The sequence below is a fragment of the Lepus europaeus genome, chromosome 6 (assembly GCF_033115175.1).
Source record: "Lepus europaeus isolate LE1 chromosome 6, mLepTim1.pri, whole genome shotgun sequence".
In the NCBI taxonomy this organism is placed as follows: Eukaryota; Metazoa; Chordata; class Mammalia; order Lagomorpha; family Leporidae; genus Lepus; species Lepus europaeus.
This window is the reverse complement of record NC_084832.1, coordinates 35,613,759-35,632,978: the sequence shown is the minus strand read 5'-3', so window position 1 is coordinate 35,632,978 and position 19,220 is coordinate 35,613,759. Positions and strand designations below refer to the sequence as shown.

Here is a 19,220-nt window from a genome sequence, read left to right as displayed (position 1 = left end):
AGGTCTTCCTTCCGTTGGTTCACCCCCCAGATGGCTGCTACGGCCGACATGCTGCGCCAACCCGAAGCCAGGAGCTAGGTGCCAGGTGCTTCCTCCTGGTCTTCCATGCAGGTGCAGGGCCCAAGCAATTGAGCCATCCTCCACTGCCTTCCCGGCCCATAGCAATGAGCTGGACTGAAAGAGGAGCAACCAGGACAGAATCCAGCGCTCCAACCGGGACTAGAAACTGGGGTGTCGGCGCCGCAGGCGGAGGATTAGCCAAATGAGCGGAGGTGCCGGCCCAGCTATGGTGTATTTGTAAGCAGATCTGTTTTTCAGAATTGTTATTCCACCATGTCCCCCATTATGTTGACCTGTTTTTAGATTGAAGTTTCAGGTATCAGTGTTTTGCTAAGCTCAGAAATGAGGGCACACGCAACATCACTAGCCATAAGGGAAATGTAAATCAAAACCACAATGAGATACCACTTCACGCCTGTCAGAATGGCAAAAATCCAAACCAGAGAGTAACAAATGCTGGCAAGGATGTGCAGAAAGGGGAACACTTCTACACTATTGGTGGGAATGTAAATTAGTACAGCCACAGTGTGGACATTTCTTAAAAAACTACAAATAGATTGCTATTTGATCTAGCAATCCCACTGGGTATATATCCAAAAGGCATGAACATGTTGTATCAGAGATACCTGCACCATCATGTTTATAGCAGCACTGTTCACAACAGCCAAAATTTGAACTCAACCGTCATAAAACAAATGAATAAAATACGGTACACATATAAAATGGAGTATTATTCAGCTATAAAAAGAAATTCTACCACTTGCAGAAAAATGGATGCAACTAGAAGACATCTTATTGAGTGAAATAAGCTGGACACAGAAAGACAAACATCACATTCTCCCTTAAATGTGGGAGCTAAATTTTAAAAAAAGAAAAAAGAAATGCCTGTGTATATCACTTTAAATGTACTTTTGTGAAACGTGTTTTTTTAAAAATGAAATAAAGTCAAGAGTAGATGATTATTAAAGGACTAACAAGAACAAATTAGCCATACATTAGCTGTCCATTCTTACCCCTAGGTCTCGGGAGTTGTCCACATGAACAGACACATAACGGGCATTGATGCCCTTTATACAGTTGATGGTGATGTTCTTAGTTTTGTTTTTATCTTCATCTCCTGATTCCCAAAAGGTTTCTGTGGAACCATCTGTCAAACTGCCAATCATGGCAGGTCGGCTTGAAGTTTTTATGTCAACAATGCTGGTTAAGTCCTTTAAACACATTACTATGCATAATTCCTATCAGAAACAAATGCATGTATTTATAAATACTCAAAAAGAAATCTTTCATGGCGACAAAACAAAAAGATATAAATCAAATAGTTTATGAGTAACCTACAATTTTTCTTTGATACACTTTTTTTTTTTAAAAAGACTATTTTTTTTTTTTTGACAGGCAGAGTGGATAGTGAGAGAGAGAGACAGAGACAAAGGTCTTCCTTTTTGCCGTTGGTTCACCCTCCAATGGCCGCTGCGGCCGGCGCATTGCGCTGATCCGAAACCAGGAGCCAGGTGTTTCTCCTGGTCTCCCATGCGGGTGCAGGGCCCAAGGACTTGGGCCATCCTCCACTGTCTTCCTGGGCCATAGCAGAGAGCTGGCCTGGAAGAGGGGCAACCGGGATAGAATCCGGCGCCCTAACCGGGACTAGAACCCGGTGTGCCGGCGCTGCAAGGTGGAGGATTAGCCTGTTAAGCCACGGCGCCGGCCAATACACTTTTTTTTTTTTGACAGGCAGAGTTAGACAGTGAGAGGGAGAGAGACAGAGAGAAAGGTCTTCCTTTCCGTTGGTTCACCCCCCAAATGGCCGCTATGGCCAGAGCTGCCCTGATCTGAAGCCAGGAGCCAGGTGTTTCCTCCTGGTCTCCCATACAGGTGCAGGGCCCAAGCACTTGGGCCATCCTCCACTGCACTCCTGGGCCACAGCAAAGAGCTGGACTGGAAGAGGAACAACCGGGACAGAACAAGCCCCCCAACTGGGACTAGAACCCGGGGTACCAGAGCTGCAGGCGGAGGATTAGCCAAATGAGCCGTGGTGCCAGCTGATACACTATTGACTATTAACTAACAGAACAACAAATAGGACAGTTAAGTGACTGACCTGACTCATAGCTTCCAAGCCAGACTGTATACTGATGCTGAAACTCTCTTCACTATCTCCATCATCTGATTTTGACAAAATGTTGTTAATGTGATGAAAGACGTTGCTCTGGTGGAGGAACTGATGATCAGATTGCTTGAACTTGAGACTCCAGCATCTAAAAAGGCAATACATAAACAGTTTATGATACAAATATTTTCCATTAATATCTAAGGAACATCTGAATAGTTGATATCTCTAGAAATCTTAATGTTTTTGTAAAAGGTAAACATTTAAAAACTTGGGGAACAAAATCAACACTGTTGGCATTTTTGTTTTTAGGAATTAAGGTAGTTTTTCAAAATAAGGCAAGTGCTAAGGAATGTTTACACATTTTCAATATAGAAAAACTGGACGTATGAAGATCAAGGCTACAAAAGCAAGAAGGCAGTGATTCGTTGTGTAGATAAGCATAATAAACAACTCAAATTTATAAGTCTGGCAATTTCAAACTTATTCATTAGGGTGTAATGCACCTTGTACTTCAAAATCTCATGAGGACCAAAAAGAAACCCTTCCTTCTGCTGGTCTTAACATGCATTAGGGATGTGTGGAGTTCAATCGTTCCATCAAACTAGATCTTACATCAATCAAGGGAGGATTTATTTATATATCCAGTCCAGTGTGGAGATCTACTAACAAGGCAAGAGCAAGGCTACATACTCTACAGTTTCCAATTTAAAATTATGTGGTGTTCTTAGTTCTTAATCTCATTTTAAAATGGGCTGCACATAACAGAGCTCCATGTTTCTTGAGATTCAAGTTAAACTCCATTGTGAATTTTGTTTTTGAGATTTCACTTTTCCTTTTAGTGACATTTAAATGATTTGAGGTAGGAAAGAGTGAAAAGTGAGGAATACTGTTACAGAGATAATAACCTGGATCACTAACAAGTATATTATGCACATTTTATGGAAAGGAAAACAGATGTGAGCTAAGAGGAAGAACAATTCTAAATTATGACATAAGGAGAAAGATACCATTGACATAATGTAAGGATTACCTCTATGTTTCTATTTAGGGTTTTTTTTTTTTCTTTTTAGAATTTAGTACTTTGAATATGCTAAAAAAATCTCTTCTCCAGTATACCTGCAATATTTCAATACTAAATTACCTTAGGGCCATTTGCTGCAATGAGCTGCCACTGGGGAGAGACATCATAAGATCGGAAATGGTCTGGAGCAGACGGTGGAAGGTATGTGGTAGAGGATGAGCAGCTTCACCTGCAATCACTATATCTGAGAGTGGATGTTCACAGACTCTTGTATCTCTCTCCTACAACAGAAATTGAAAGCAAGTTTATCAGACTGTGTGCTGGAAGGAACTTCGATCACAAAAGAATATCATGCATATTTAAAAAATTATGTAGGGGTTACTAGGGTTGAGATGATGTTTGTGACACCAGCATTCCATATCAGAGTGTCCTTTTGAGACCTGGCTACTCGGCTTCTGATTCAGCTTCCTGCTAATGTGCAACCTTGGAGGCAGTAGACAATGGCTCAAGTACTTGGGTTCCTGCCACCCATGTGGGAGACCAGTATGTAGCTTCTGGCTCCTGGCTTTGGCCTGGGCCATATCTTGCTATTTTGCCATTTGGAGAGTGAACCATCAGATGGAAGATCTCTCCTGCTCTCTCTCTGTTTCTCCCTCTTTCTGTTGCTCTGCCTTTCAAATACACAAGTAAATCATTAAAAATAAGTAAAACCTTACGAATACTTTAGAGATATAGAAATAAAAATGGCAAGACTAAACTGTACACAATACAAAAAGATTAACTAGTTATGTTTGCCTTAGTTTTAGGGAAAAGGTGATAGTTACAAATAAAATCAGCAAAGAAATGAATACCATAAACACTATCAATTCTAGCATATCTTCAAATCCATTAAGATGAATCCACATGTGTATGCACTGAGGTATATTTGCATATGGGTGTTATATATGTGTGTGTGTGTGTGTGTATAAGAAAATATAGCATGTGTTTTAGAAGTTGTGGGTCACCACTAGTATATGTGGCATTTTTATGTAACTTAGACATAAAAGCTCTTACCAGCAGGCAGATGGACCACAGCTTGGAAAGTCAAACAGGGGTTGAATTTCATTCCCCATGCAAACCCTCCATCAGATGTTCATATTAATATTATTATGTATGAAATAAAACTTATAATGGAAGACTAATACAGTACTCCAAATCTTCAAAGAAAGGAGATTTCTTAACATCAAAAAACTGATAAAAAAAATTGACTGATTATTTAAAACTGGAGCTTCACAGATCATGAAGTAGGTATTTTTTTTTTTAGATTTAGTTATTGGGGTTGGCCTGGCCTGTAGTGCCGGCATCCCATATGGGTGCCAGTTCAAAACCCGGCTGCTCCACTTCCAATCCAGCTCTCTGCTATGGCCTGGGAAAGCAGCAGAAGATGGCTCAAGTCCTTAGGCCCCTGAACCTGTGTGGGAGACCCAGAAGAAGCTCCTGGCTCCTGGCTTCGGATCGGCACAGCTCTGGCCATTGCAGCCAATTGGGGAGTGAACCAGCGGATGGAAGGCCCCCCTCTCTCTCTCTTTCCTTCTCTCTCTGTGTAACTCTGCCTTTCAAATAAATAAATAAAATAAAATTTTTATTAAAAGATTATATCATTTTAAAAGGCAGAGTTACACAGAGAGAGGAGAGGCAGAGAGAGAGAGAGAGAGAGGGGCCTTCCATCCGCTGGTTCACTCCCCAACTGGCTGCAATGGCTGGAGCTGTGCCCATCCGAAGCCAGGAGCCAGGAGCTTCTTGTAGGTCTCCTCCGGGGGTGCAGGGGCCTAAGGACTTGAGCCATCTTCTATTGCTTTCCCAGGCCACAGCAGAGAGCTAGACAGGAAGTGGAGCAGCCGGGACTTGAACCAGTGCCCTTATGGGATGATGGCATTGCAGGTGACGGCTTTACCTGCTGTGCCAAAGTGCCGGCCCCAAAGTACGTATGTTTTAAAGCAGGGTTCACAAGAACCACAAATCTACCCCATGGAGTCAAGTGGGACGAGTAGATGACATATGTGCATAGCTGGGGAGGACCTGGGCCATTGTGGAGCTCAGCCAAAGATGAAGGGCTTTCTTTACCAATTGATGCTATGCAGGAGTTCTGGCTCATGAGGAGCTGTTCATATATTCATGTATTCTAAAACAGACACTAAAGCAAATGTACCAGCTAATTTGTGTGGTAGAAATAAAATACCTTCACTTCTAGAACTCAAACCTACACTTCAGTCTGTGTGCTGCTTCCTTTATTGGGAGAATCTTGTACATAGCACAATCAAAATCTATCCTGTGTTATGTTCTTCCAAGGGTACTTCAACAAGTTGGTGGGAATTGGAATTAAAAGATAAATTTATTTCCATATGAAAAAACCTTTTGAAATTCGTGCATAGTTTGTTTTATAAAATTCATTTTCATGAACCTTTTGAAAAAAGAATGCATGGATTTCAAAATGTTTTTGCATCAAAATGTAGCTTATCTTTTATTGCCATTGCTCAAAAATTTTTTGAAGTACCCTCATATAATAATTTGTGTCACTCCACCTAATCAGAAGAAATTGCTCCTTTCTTGTGATTCAAATGTCATGTTTATATCATAGATTATTACCCTCTATAAAGCAGTGACTGTCATTTGGATTATTCCCAGTAATTTTGCACACACAATAATTCTACATAGTATCTAAGACTTGCTGAACTGAAATACATCTGCTTAGGCACAAAAGTATCTATTTTACGGACTATCTATCATGATCTAAGTTGCATATTAGGTTTCTAATTTAAGACATTTATTCTTTTGAGTAGGGAATATATGTTCTAATAATATATTCAAAAATATATAAAGATATCATAAAAAGAAGTCTCCCTGTCCTAGTATCCTAGCCACTCAGATGCCCCACTGCAATTTCTAGTATAGTGTACTAGATTCTAAGCACACTGAGGAGATAATTATTACATATATTATATGTATATATAACATATTATCTAGCTGCATAGTATTATGAGGAATGGAATACCAGCTTATTTCATTAGTCTATTTTAGAATAATCATTTAGGTTGTTTTCATTCTTTTTTTTATAAAAAACTTATATATCTGACATTTCACACATGCCAACAGGATTGGAAAAATTCATAGAAATGGCATCACTGAATCATTTCTAATGTGAATTTTGATATATTTAGCCAAATTCTTCTCCAAGAGGTTGTTACTCCACAGCAAAGAGGGAGTGTGCTTGATTGGTAGCAATGCAAACTTATCCAACTTTGACCCTGTCAGTGAGCTAAGGAAAGATTACACATCATTGGTTTATACTGTCTTCTTCTAACAAAGGAGTTTTGATCTTTCAGGGGGTGGCAGGCTCTGTAGATTCCATCAAGGCTTAGCATTCAATTTTGTTACATAGGGGATATTTCAATTTGTCCCTTGATTTTAGGCAATGCCCTCTTCCTAAGGCACGGTCCATTTTCCTCAGGCATGGCCTTTCTGAGGTTTCAGTTGCATGCCAGGGGCGTTCAATGTACTTGCTCTATCTCTGGTTGGGCTAGAACTCAAATGTCTTCCCAACTATTGATTTTCTATGCAATAATGTTACTCTATCATGTGTTAATATTATATACACAAATATAACTATAATCTACATATGTTTACATATATTAATATAGTATATTCTTTCCAGCTGCTTAATGAAAAATCAGATGTGACTATCAGCATCTTTTCTAAAAATAGCACTTTTTAATTTTTTAAAAATTTTTGACAGGCAGAGTGGACAGTGAGAGAGAGAGACAGAGAGAAAGGTCTTCCTTTGCTTTTGGTTCACCCTCTAATGGCCGCCGTGGCCTGCGTGCTGCGACCAGCACACCGCGCTGATCCGAAGGCAGGAGCCAGGTGCTTCTCCTGGTCTCCCATGGGGTGCAGGGCCCAAGCACTTGGGCCATCCTCCACTGCCTTCCCGGGCCATAGCAGAGAGCTGGCCTGGAAGAGGGGCAACCGGGACAGAATCCGGCGTTCCGACCGGGACTAGAACCTCGTGTGCCGGCGCCACAAGGCGGAGGATTAGCCTGTTGAGCCACGGCGCCGGCCTTAAAATGCATATAGCCCAGAGTATTGAAATGTTATTCTTGCTTTCAGGTTTGATAACCTGTGAATGATTTCATGCACATTACTGAACTATCTGCAGGCACACTACTCAGTTTCTGTAAAATGTAAATAATTAATACTTACTTGCTCTGCATTTTCTTTGTTTGTTTTATTTTCTTCCTCTTCTTCTTCTTCTGGTTCCACTGGAGCAGGAGTGAGTGATGCCACAAAATGCCACAGAATATCATGGAGAGAAGTTGTTTGGATGACATTACACAGAAGCCAGTTGAAAGCCTGAATAAATGATGATTAAATCAATCACATTAAAAAGATCATCTATGATTTAAAAAAATATATAGGTCTTTTCTCAACTAGAAACAAATTACCTCCATGGGCTAAGTATTTCAAGGAAACATACTAAAAACAGTGACTTTCATTTCACTGAAAATACACTGAACTTGAAATGTTAAATACTTTTTGGTTTAATAAAAAAAGAAAATAATATATATAAAATATAGTATCAAAAAACTTTTTCAAACCACTTTTATTTTAAAAACTTCCTCCTAATATTAATTTACTCAAGCACTTGTTTTTTCAACTTGCATTTAGGGATTAACTTAGAGTGTTTCCCAAGCTCTAAACTTAAAGGTATTTATATCATTTACTTATATGTATTTACATAATTCTCATCAATGAAGTGGTGGGTTATTTACCACATTCATAATAAAGAAGAAAGATATACAGGTTTGTCATATACAGCAATCCTACTATTTTCAAGGAATGGAGGTACAGATAAGTTATTATGGGTAAATTTATAACTGAAGAGTCCTATGTCTCATTCTCTTTGCATAATTATTCTGTCATTTCATTAGGGTGAAATTTTACTCTAAATTTAAATTACTCTAGGGTGATGGCGCTGTGGCATAGGTTAAGCATCTGTCTGCAGTGCTGGCATTCCACATGGGTGCCAGTTCATGTCCTGGCTGCTACACTTCCTATCCAGCTATCTGCTATAGCCTGGGAAAGCACAGAAGGTGGCCTAAGTGCTTGGGTCCCGGCACCCGCCTGGAAGATGCAGAGGGAGCTTCTGGCTTTGGATTGACCTGGCTCTAGCTGTTGCTGCTATTTGGGGTGTGAACCAGTAGATGGAAGACCTCTCTATCTCTCCCTTTCTCTGTCTATTACTCTGCCTCTCAAGTAAATAAATAAATCTTAAAATCAAAATTATTCTAAATTTTACTCTAAATTCTGAGTACAAAAAGATTTTAAAAAAAGATAATCCCAGAATTCAAATAATAAAGAAGTAACAAATTTATTTATACTGACTAAATATGGAATTCTAATAAGATATATATAAATCTCAAGAGCTGAAATTTTATAGAACACATTCTATTTTTGATTGGTTAGTATCTCTTTTATTTGGTGCAATTTATGTTTAGTAGAAAAGTGGCATCATTAGGGGCTGGTGCTGTGGTGCACTGGGTTAACATCCTGGCCTGAAGCATCGGCATCCCATATGGGCGCCGGTTTGAGACCCGGCTGCTCCACTTCCTGTCCAGCTCTCTGCTGTAGCCTGGGAAAGCAGTAGAAGATGGCCCAAGTCCTTGTGCCCCTGCACCCACATGGGAGACCAGGAAGAAGCTCCTGGCTCCTGGCTTCGGATCGGCACAGCTCCAGCTGTTGCGGCCATCTGGGGAGTGAACCATCAGATGGAAGACCTCTCTCTCTCTCTCTGCCTCTCCTCTCTCTGTGTAACTCAAATAAATAAATAAATCTTAAAAAAGAAAAGTGGCATCATTAAATGACTGTAGAATCATCACATGATCAGTAATTCCATTATTGTATTCATACCTCCATAGCAAAAACTCGACAAGCAGATTTCCTTAAGGCTTGTTTCATTGCTATTTCAAGACCTTCTAGATCGTGATGTTGTATAACAAAAGCTAAAACTGGCCACTGGAAATTTCGTTCTCCTTTAGAAAGAGAGCTGTGGGCTGAGATTAGCCGGGAAAGCTCAGGAGATGGATGTCTCAAGAGGGAAGAACCAACTTCTAATAAAAAAAGAAACAAAGAAAGAAACTATTAAACAAAGAAACAAAGACACTGTTAATGTACACAGGCAGGACTTATGCTTATTAAGATGTTAGTGATATTATCTAGCTTATTCACTTTAGAACATCCCCCTTTTTCTTTTTAGATGACATAAATTATGACAATTCCAGTTTTTACTGAGGAAAAAACTTAAGTCTTAGAAAGATTAAATATCTTACTTTCCTAAAGTCATAGAACTAGTAAGTTGTAGAGCTGTTTGAATCCAGTGCAGAATTCAGAGCTCATGTTTTCTAAAGCACTCTAAATGCTAAGTGATTTATAATCTCCTAAATGGAAACAATATCTCCATCATATTCTAAAAGACTGCTTTGTAACAAAGATGTCTCAGTAAGAGCTCAAAAATACTTGCTGAATGAAAGCATAAAAATCATAGGGGATAACTGGTATTTTTTTTTTTTTGAAGGTCTCTAATTAGCATCATCATCCACTCATAATTTTTAGGCCAAACAAAAATTCATTTTAGTAAATCTACCAGATAAATCATCATATTATCCTTTTCTCTTACGTTTCTTCCATTTTTCTTGAAGCTTACCCCCACCACCCCCAACCCCCCCAGTTTGGGGCTGTGGATAATTTGTCCAGATCACATTATTTTTATGCTGATTAAGAGCTCCTTCTATCTCCAGTTTTATTAACTATTCAGAGAGCTGAGAGCTGCATGTGTTACATGATCTACTGTAGGTGGGGAGACAGCACTGAGGGTATTGGTCACTGGAACTGCGGGTTCACTAAAGCTTAGTGGAAAGAAGAATGGTAGTAACGTTTGGCTGAGATGCCTAACAAGTAAGACTGTAAAGGTCAATTTATTCTTGAACAATCACTGAACAATCTCTATCGCTTCCTATAGATGCAAAATTTAGAGAGGCACATTTATGGTTGAGTAACTCAGAAGCAGTATTTATCACAAATTAAAGATTAACCCATTAATTTCTCTTTCAAAATTAATTTAAAAATTATCTGCAAATAAAACCACTTTTAAATTTTTAGTATTTGGATCATTATACTTACCAGTGTCTCCACTGTTAACTCGCCTTCTAGGAATGGCTTTAACTCGTGCAGGTAAGATGGAGTGCTGTTTATCATACTCAGAAGCAACAACTGAGTATGACCTTTGGAACACAGTTCTCTTTGCAAGATCAGTGTCAGTTATGGGACTAGTTTCCAGACTGTAGACAGAACAAGGTAACAGATGAAAATTTGGGAGAAAAAGTGAATGAAGTATAATTATAGCTATTTTATAATAGCATGGTCAAATATGAGAATTTATATTTTATGTGGAGAAACAAACTCAGGTCAATTTGACAATCTCTCTTGAAATCATAATTTATCTTTTCAAATGCAGTAACACTTTGATTCATTTCAGAACTACATAAGAGGGAGTTACATTTACTTTTCATTTTAAGTGAAAAAGAAGAAAAAGCAATAACTGTCCTAAGTTCCTTTCGAAATCAAAGGTGCTGGGGTAGAACTTACATGTCATGAGAGTCAGGAAAAATAGGCATATACAATCGTAAGCACCCCAAAGAGAAAGAAAAGGGACATGCACATGCAGGAACCTAATGAAACAGAAAGTTCATTTTTCTTCTGGTACTTGCATGTTTTGTCAGGTTTCTCATTCTTGGAAAGTACTGCCCCAAGCTCTTTTCAGAGCATGGCCACATCAAAGTGTAAGGAGAGATGACAAACTGAGTTTCATCATCAATATTATATTAGGCTTACATTCTATGAAACAATTCATGGATTTTCATTCGAGCTTATGTAAATGAGTAGCTTTTCTATTCTCTATAGCAACATGAAAGAACGAACTCTTTAAAAAAGAGAAACACCTTCCCTTTCCTTGTCTTTAAGGCAAATTTATAAACCATTCTTTCCATGTGCTCTTTTTTCTGTCACCTCATTCCAAATTAAGACACTGTGCTCATCTTGAGTGCTGGAGGCCCTATACACCTTGCTGCCACTCAAGCCAGGGGTGAGATCCTATGTCCGAACTATGAGATCCTATATAGCAAACTTTCAGTGTGTTTTCTCTACCTACTATTGCTCTTAGCTTATGCACATTCTTGTTTGAGTAGACCATACATACTCATATAACTAACTGGGGTAAATGTGCCTGAGTATCAGTTTGGAATGTTTGGCTCCAGCACTACTGAATTGTAAGGATATAGTAACTGAATTTATTTTATACATTGTGTTACTATGAAATAGGGACATTTGTTCTGCTTCAAAAGAGTTTCCACCAACTTAAAAGAATCATTACAGGACTTAAAAAAATAACTTGTTCTTATACAAATAACTGGTTGTGAAACAATTCAACAATGTAATAAAACTCAAGGGAGGAAGCAAAGATAACCATCATTAGCTCAACCTGGGCTATGCTGGCCTGGATAATTCCTTTCACTAGAGCTGTCAGAGTCAAGGGTCCTGTGGGAGGTTTAGCAGCATCCTTGGCCTCTACTCAACAGGATTCTGGTTGAATGTAGTCCAGCTGTCCTACTACTGCCACATGTCATCTGGGAGGCAAAAGTCACCATCACCTCCAACTGACAACTACTCTTCTAATGGAGTCTTTATTTATCACTTTTTATAACTTGAGTTTGTCAAGGCATTTTTTTTTTTCAAGACTAGTTCAGACGTGTTATACTTCCTGAATTATTGCACACTTAAGAATATCTCAATTTGGCTGAATATAAATGCTTGGGTCAATTTCTCTTCTTTAGGACTCTGTGAACACTTAATGTGCTCTGGTACATTTATACTTTCAGTATAAACTTGACACCCTTTAAAAAATGTTTGTTTATTTTTATCTACTTGAAAGGCAGAAAGAGGGAAGGGAGGCAGAGGGGTAGATGGAGGAGAAAGAGGGAGAGATGTCTTCCATTCACTGGTTCACTGGAAACAGCCAGGAGCTAGGAACTCTGTGTTTCTCAGTTGGGTAGTGAGTGCCCAAGCTCAAAAGCCATATCTGCTGCCTCCCAGAATGCAGCAGTAAGAATCTGAGTTGCAGGAAGAGTAGCAGAGTCCTGAACCAGCATTCCAGTAGGGATGCAGGTATCTTGAGTGGCAGCTTAACCTACTGAACTATGCCACGATGCCCATCCCTACTGTGTACTCCTTTAAACAGGCTTTTCATTAATTATTTATCTGATTAAAACAAAATTGATCATGGGTTTTGCAGTAATTTTTAAAATTTTTCTTAACTACTCATGAATGGGCACACAGGTGCTGATGTTCTCAAGATCTTCTATATTTGAATGTGTCTGACAGACACTGAGTAAAAGTAGTGTTTTCTTGTTGGGGGACTTTAGAGACATTGTTTCATTTGCTCCTATAATTCAGTTATTAAACAGACAATTGAATTCAGGCTGATTTTCCAAGATGAGTTTCCTTTGCTCACATACTTGAAAAATTCTCATTTTTTTCTTGAAGTTTCAATTATAGTCACCTGCAGTAAAAATTTCATTTTAATCTGGAAATTCAACACTTTCATTTTTAGGGGTATCTTTTCATATTATAGCTTTAGATAACCATTCTATTGTATATGTTGGTTTTCTCCTTCAAATATCCTAGTTACACTTATGTTGAATTGTCTGGTTTTCCACATCTTTAATTGTTATAATCACTTGGTCTTTTTCTTCTTTATTTACTGTGATGATCTCAAAACTTTCTTTTATGTCAATAATCCAATTTATTCTTCTAAACATTTCTAATTAATCTGTCAGTTTTATAATGGCATTTAGTTGTCAGTGTGTCCTCTTAGCTTTGTAATGTATCTTTTCACCTCATTCTGCTTTCTGGCTTAATCTCACTTTTGAACTTTGCTTTTATCAAATTTATGCCATTACCAAGGTTTTTGGTACTACAGAGTGTTTATGGAAAATTTCTTCTTTTCCATGAGATGAGTTTCCTTCCATGTTGGGTGTTTCAACTGACTTTCACATGATATACCACTTGTTTTCAATGTGCTAATGCTTTCAGTGCACAGCTCATGTTGTCCTGGTACAGTAGGGGCAGATTTCCCCAGACTTCCTTTCCTATCTTATTTGATATCTCTCTTACTCCTACCCCACCAATAACATGTGATTTTATTTAATACTGTACTCCAAGGATCATTCCATCTCAAGGCAGTATGCCCTATTTCTGTGGTACCACTTCTTGCAACCTTCGACTGCTGCTCTGCTTCAGTAAGCATCCAGGAAAACAGGGTTCTCCAGAAGGTTTCCCATTTCCACTGAGATTCTAGTGATGACACCACGGCCTGCTATAGGAGAGGATTCCACCTTGAATTTGCCTGGGGTTTCCATACATCTCCTTAATCTACTTTTCTCAACACTGGAAGCTGTTTGATTTCTCAGTATGATTTTAGAGATGATACAAAAGTATGTCAAAATCCTGTTTCTTCTCATGGCCACACTTTTGGGAATTTATGGCAACATCTTGGAGCAGGGAAACATTTTTCTTGATTTTAACTTTCCTAAAGTTCAGTGGTTACTTGGAATGGGAATTTCTCTGATAAAGCTTCATTTCACTATCCTTACCTAGAAGCTGATGCTGCTGGATTTTGATCCTGAAGCGTATTAATAACCTGAGGAAACACACTTACCAGATTTGTTTCAAAAAGGTTCCTCTAAGTCTACCTCATTTAGAGATACTTTATTATCTTCAAAGATATGAAAGGCTAATTGTACTCCTTGTAGCAAATATCAACAGCAGCTTCAAAAAAACTGGTAAGTAATCCACATGGTTGGGGAGAAACTAACAAGTATTTTCAATGGAAAAATACTCATTGGGACACAAAAGTTCTGCTATGTTTGTTAAAACACTTATTATATGACTTATTATATAACTGCAGAACATGAGCACAGCAGTATATTTTATCAAGCATGTTCTCTCTTCCTTCAGCAAATGTCTTCCTTTCCCGTAATTACAGCATGTTCTTGGTTATTCATGGCTAAAATCTTCATGTTGTCTTACACTTATCTTCATTATCATCCAGTTAGTCAACAAGTCACATTAATTTTTCTGACAAAGTATCTCTTTTTTTTGGTGTTTTTTTGGTAACCACTACCAAAATAATCCAGCTCTATACTCCTAGCTGCGATCTTTGATTAAATGTGTTGGCTTGGTTAGTTGACACTGGGAGACTATCTTTTCATTTCCATCCTGTCATTCCTCCTCTAAAAGTTTCTGTGAGTCTCCGCCTTGTGCATTCTATTTGCATGCTTCTATTCAAGAACCTCTTTATCTTGGCCTCATCATACTTAACTGAGGAGGCACTGCAAGCATTAATTCAAGACAGCTAAGAATTATTTTCAGTGCCACTTCTCCCATGAAACCTTGAAGTATTTCCTGAAAGCAATCTCTCCTTAAGTGAGAGTAAATAATATAAGACCATACAACGTAATTTATTACTTCATTAGTGGTATTTTTTTCTCCAACCAATCTTTCTCATCAAACACCTTACCTTATTCTCATACATATGCTTTTTCTTGCTGTTACAACAGTTAGCAGGGCTGACTCAAAGTCCTGAGATGGAAGGACATAGTAAAGAACTTCCAGAGCATTCTTTTCAAGTTCAAAGTCTTTCTTCCACCAAACCCTGGCTATTTAACAGAGAGGAGAGAACTAAAATACCTTGGTGGCATAGACTTCATATTGCTTTCTGGCTCTTCAAACACATTAGGGCTTGCATCAGGAGTTACTGATATGTACGGGGCAGGTACAGATGTTGAACGAAGATATCTCATTTCATCTTGGAATAGGTTGTCATCTTGATAACCCACAAAATTTTCATGATGATGCCTGCATTAAATCAAACCCAATAACTTAAAGTATGATGAGAATACAGAGACTTTCCACTTGTAATTTCCTTCGTTAAAGGTAAAGCAGCACATGTAAGTCTATAATTAAAGGCAAAGTATTAAAATAACCATAAATGTGGGTATGTCAAAAGAAAAGTCTGATCATTTTACACACAGATTCTACAGACACTACACACATTTCAAAATAAAACTGAACTCGCTTTGCTTCCTTTCAAGGACTTTTCCATCTGTTAGTGCGTTCATAAACAATCCTGCCAACTATCCAGTTGCTTAAGTTAAAATACTTCAATGCCATGTTAGGTTTGGTTCCTGACTTTTACCAGTCACTCAGGCCTATGATACCAGGTTAGCTCTTAAAAACTATTCTCTTCTCATTCTTGAACATCACTGTCTTGGTTCAGGCTCATATCATTTCTTGCATGGACTACTGAAATACAGGCAGTCGCTTTTTGGGTAGGAACACATAAAAGTAAAATTTGAATATTGGATATATGAAATGATCTATTTGTTGGGGGAGGGATTTTCCATTCGCAAGAGAGCAAAAAATATAAAATCTATAATTATACTATGTTACATTTTTGTGCATGTTTCACAATTTGATTTTCCTTTTTAAACTGGAACAAAATGCCGTCAACTGAAGTCCACTGAGTGGTCTGTGAGGAGCCAAAGATTCGCTGCATCTGGCATGCCTGATTCCCACCTTGGTCTCAAATGTACTTTGTCTCCCACACTCATTTTTGTTTCTTATTCACTTTATTCTAATACTAAGTACAAAATTTACAAAAACAAACAAACAAACAAACAAAACCAAAACACCATATATCTCTGCTATACAAATAAGGAAGGCACTTTCCAAAATGGGAACTGTTGGTTGGCAAGCCATGCCAGCAGGTAATATTTACAGATATTCATTTGTCAGCTGAAGAAAAACATCTGAACTTGTTATAAGAAAGACTGTCATGGCAGGTTAGTGTATACTGTGTGAAAACTGCAGGCCACACCCTCCTAATTCAAGGAAACAGTACACGACGAACAGGCTCCTCTCCATGTTCAGTTATGCACTTGACTCAGTTCCACTTTAATTTCCACAGTGTGACCGTTTAACTGCAAACTACTTCATGCATTGACCAGTTAAAAATTCTTTCAGTATTTCCTCTGCCTTTGGTATACATTTAAACTCAGCAGGGCTACAGAGAACTACATTATCTGGCTCATTACTTCACATGGCATTCATGTGTGTCTTCACTCACGTGGGTTACTCTGTCAGAAATTGCTTTCCTCCCATCAGCTCCCTGATGGATTTCTATTTTTCTTTTAAGATTCTGCTAAAGAGTTAGACTCTCTGGGAAGCCTTTCCTGATTCTTTGGGAAGATTCAGGGATTCACCCTCTGTTATGATGTAACAGCATCCTAAACACACTTCTACTATGGCACTCCTAACATGACATTTTACATGTTTCCTTTATATGTCTGTATTCTCAGAGTGTGAGCACATGGAAGCCAGAATTTTATTAAATTCATCTCAGTATTTTCAGGGCCTAGAACAAAGCTGGTATCCAGATGGAACTTATTTAAATGCCAACAGAATGAATAGCTTTAAAATGAAAGAATTCCAATGGAAACATTAGTTTCCATTTCAGCACTTCTCATTATTAATAGTCTACTAATACATGTCTTAACAGTCTACCAAAGAATAAGAGTCTACCAGTCTTAACTTTCTGAGATGCATTTTGCTCTAATAACAATACAAATTGACAATGTATTTCCACAGTTCTTTTAATTCTTTTAACAATAAAATATACCCTTTACCAGTCATATGCAAGTCGAAGCTACTAAAAAAATAAATTCCTGGAGTTTTCTTTGTTGTACACTATGTATTACATAGTGTGAGTATTCAGTGCAAATAGTGAACTGCCTTATGATACTGGTTAATTGACAGTAGCTATTAAACCGGAGGTGATAAAAGAAATAACACAGTCTCATTACCTAGCTAATGTCTGCAGGTAGAGACAAGGCATTTTCACAGGAAGATCCTCAGAAATGCCTTCTTTCACGCTGGGCAGCTGTGACTGGAACGGCTTTGCAGGGTGGTAGCACAGGATGCTTGGCTCGGCTGCGCTGCTCAGCGACAACAGGAAGAGTGCGTTGGCTTTAATCACCTGGTGAGCTTCCATGGTGGGCAAGGCACGAGGGGTCTTGACTTGCATTGGCTTTCTCCTAGACTGTTTGACCTGGCAAAGAGAAGTGATCATTTCCTACTTGGCATCTTTACATTTCTTACGCTAAGTACTTTAAGTTTTTAATAAGAATTATTACTTTTAGAACTATTCTGAAATGATGATAGTCATTTTCAAAACAACATTTACTTCATGCTTCTCCTGAACTGAGACTATTTTTTATTGAACACAAACTGTATTTTTTACCTCTGAGAAAATCTAGAATCTATTTAAATATGAATGCAATGCCTTAATATACTTGTTTATTCAGCTAAAAGGCACACAGAGAGTATGAGAGAGAGAGAGAGAGAGATCTTCCATCTGCTGTTTCACTCCTTAAATACCTGCAACAGCTGACGCTGGGTCAGGATAAAGCCAGGAGCTAAGAATTCAATCTGGGTCTCCCACATGTCTGGTAGGGACCCATGAGTACTTGAGCCATCATCTGCTGCCGACCAGAGTGCATATTTGCAGGAAGCCATATCAGAAGCAGAGGACTCAAACCAGGCTGTCCAATATGGAATGTGGGTGTTCCAAGTGGTGACTTAATTGCTGCACCAAATAATCCACCCCAAAATGTAATTCCTTTTTTGTTTTTTAAAGTAATCTGTGTGTGTTCTCATCAAAAATTTTCAGTTGAGTGTCTACTTACTGAGAATGATCTTGATTTTCCATGAGTCCAATAATGTAATAAGGTATTAAGGAAAAGAGAGAAAAGGCAAAGAACAGAGGGAAACAAAGGTGCCAAAGAGAAGGAAGAGTAAAGATGGGAAGAAGAGGGAAAGATATGCATATACAGATAGACAATTAATAATGAACACTTACATGACAAACACTTGCCAATAAGGCACATGTGCTTTAGTTTAATGGTCATGTAGTATACCAAAATATAATTTATTTTTAAAACTATGTGTATTATTTCTGTTACACAAGCTGATCTTAAACATCAGCTATGTGGAATTAACTACTGTAATAATTTGATCATATGGAGAGTTTTTTAAAATAAGTTATAGTCATATCACTAACTGAATAGCCCCAAATGCAATAAACAATACCTTCTCCCTTGCAGCAGCCTGCTTTTCACGAAGGTATTTTTCTCTGCAGCGATCACAAACCAGATACCAGGTGCTTCCTCCAATGCCACCATCACCACAATTACCAGCCCATCCTCCACAAAAATGCCCAATGCTATTGTAACCCTGTCCACCAGCATACCGGCCACAACCTTGAACAACAAAAAATAAATGTTTAACACTTTCAGTATCCTTAATCATTTGTGCTGTACTACTTACACATCAATGACAGATTTACCTTATCCAAGTAAGCAAAATCTTGAAGCAAGTATCTGTACTCCACCCCCAGGCTACTAACTATAATAGAAAAATAGCACACCTTACTGAAAAGCCACCAATTAAATAGTGCCCAAAATATTAGAGAGAGTCTATTTATATTTAGGCAGACAAAAAGAAATATGTGATGTGAGTACATGTAGATTTACTTAAGTATGTTACTATAACTAGACAAAACAAGCTTAAAGTATTCTGTAGAATTATATATTTTCAGGAATCACATACTTATGAAATATTTGAGATTTAATATGTAGAAGGGAAAAAAATTAACAAACTTTGTACTTGGTTAATTTTGGAATATCAGTCAATGTTATAGAAATCCTCACATTTCCCTAAAATACAATCTATAATTGATATCACCTCCAAAGGAAAACTGCTCAAAGAAATCAGTATAATCTATTTAATTTGTGATTTTGAACAAAACACCCACTAAAAGGAAAT

At 38.1% G+C, this 19,220-nt stretch overlaps 1 protein-coding gene across 6 annotated transcripts in view; it reads right to left on the bottom strand.

Annotated features, from left to right (window-relative positions):
* MYCBP2 (MYC binding protein 2) overlaps positions 1-19,220 on the bottom strand; it is a 301,875-nt gene that overhangs the window by 39,799 nt on the left and 242,856 nt on the right. For all 6 annotated transcript variants that reach the window (XM_062194062.1, XM_062194063.1, XM_062194064.1 and 3 more), the window contains 9 exons: positions 18,486-18,655; positions 17,201-17,445; positions 15,027-15,194; positions 10,404-10,561; positions 9,135-9,334; positions 7,428-7,577; positions 3,312-3,472; positions 2,159-2,315; positions 1,074-1,298 (listed from right to left, as the gene is read on the bottom strand). In XM_062194062.1, coding sequence (XP_062050046.1) covers positions 1,074-1,298; positions 2,159-2,315; positions 3,312-3,472; positions 7,428-7,577; positions 9,135-9,334; positions 10,404-10,561; positions 15,027-15,194; positions 17,201-17,445; positions 18,486-18,655 — 1,634 coding nt within the window. The remainder of the gene's footprint in view (positions 1-1,073; positions 1,299-2,158; positions 2,316-3,311; positions 3,473-7,427; positions 7,578-9,134; positions 9,335-10,403; positions 10,562-15,026; positions 15,195-17,200; positions 17,446-18,485; positions 18,656-19,220) is intronic.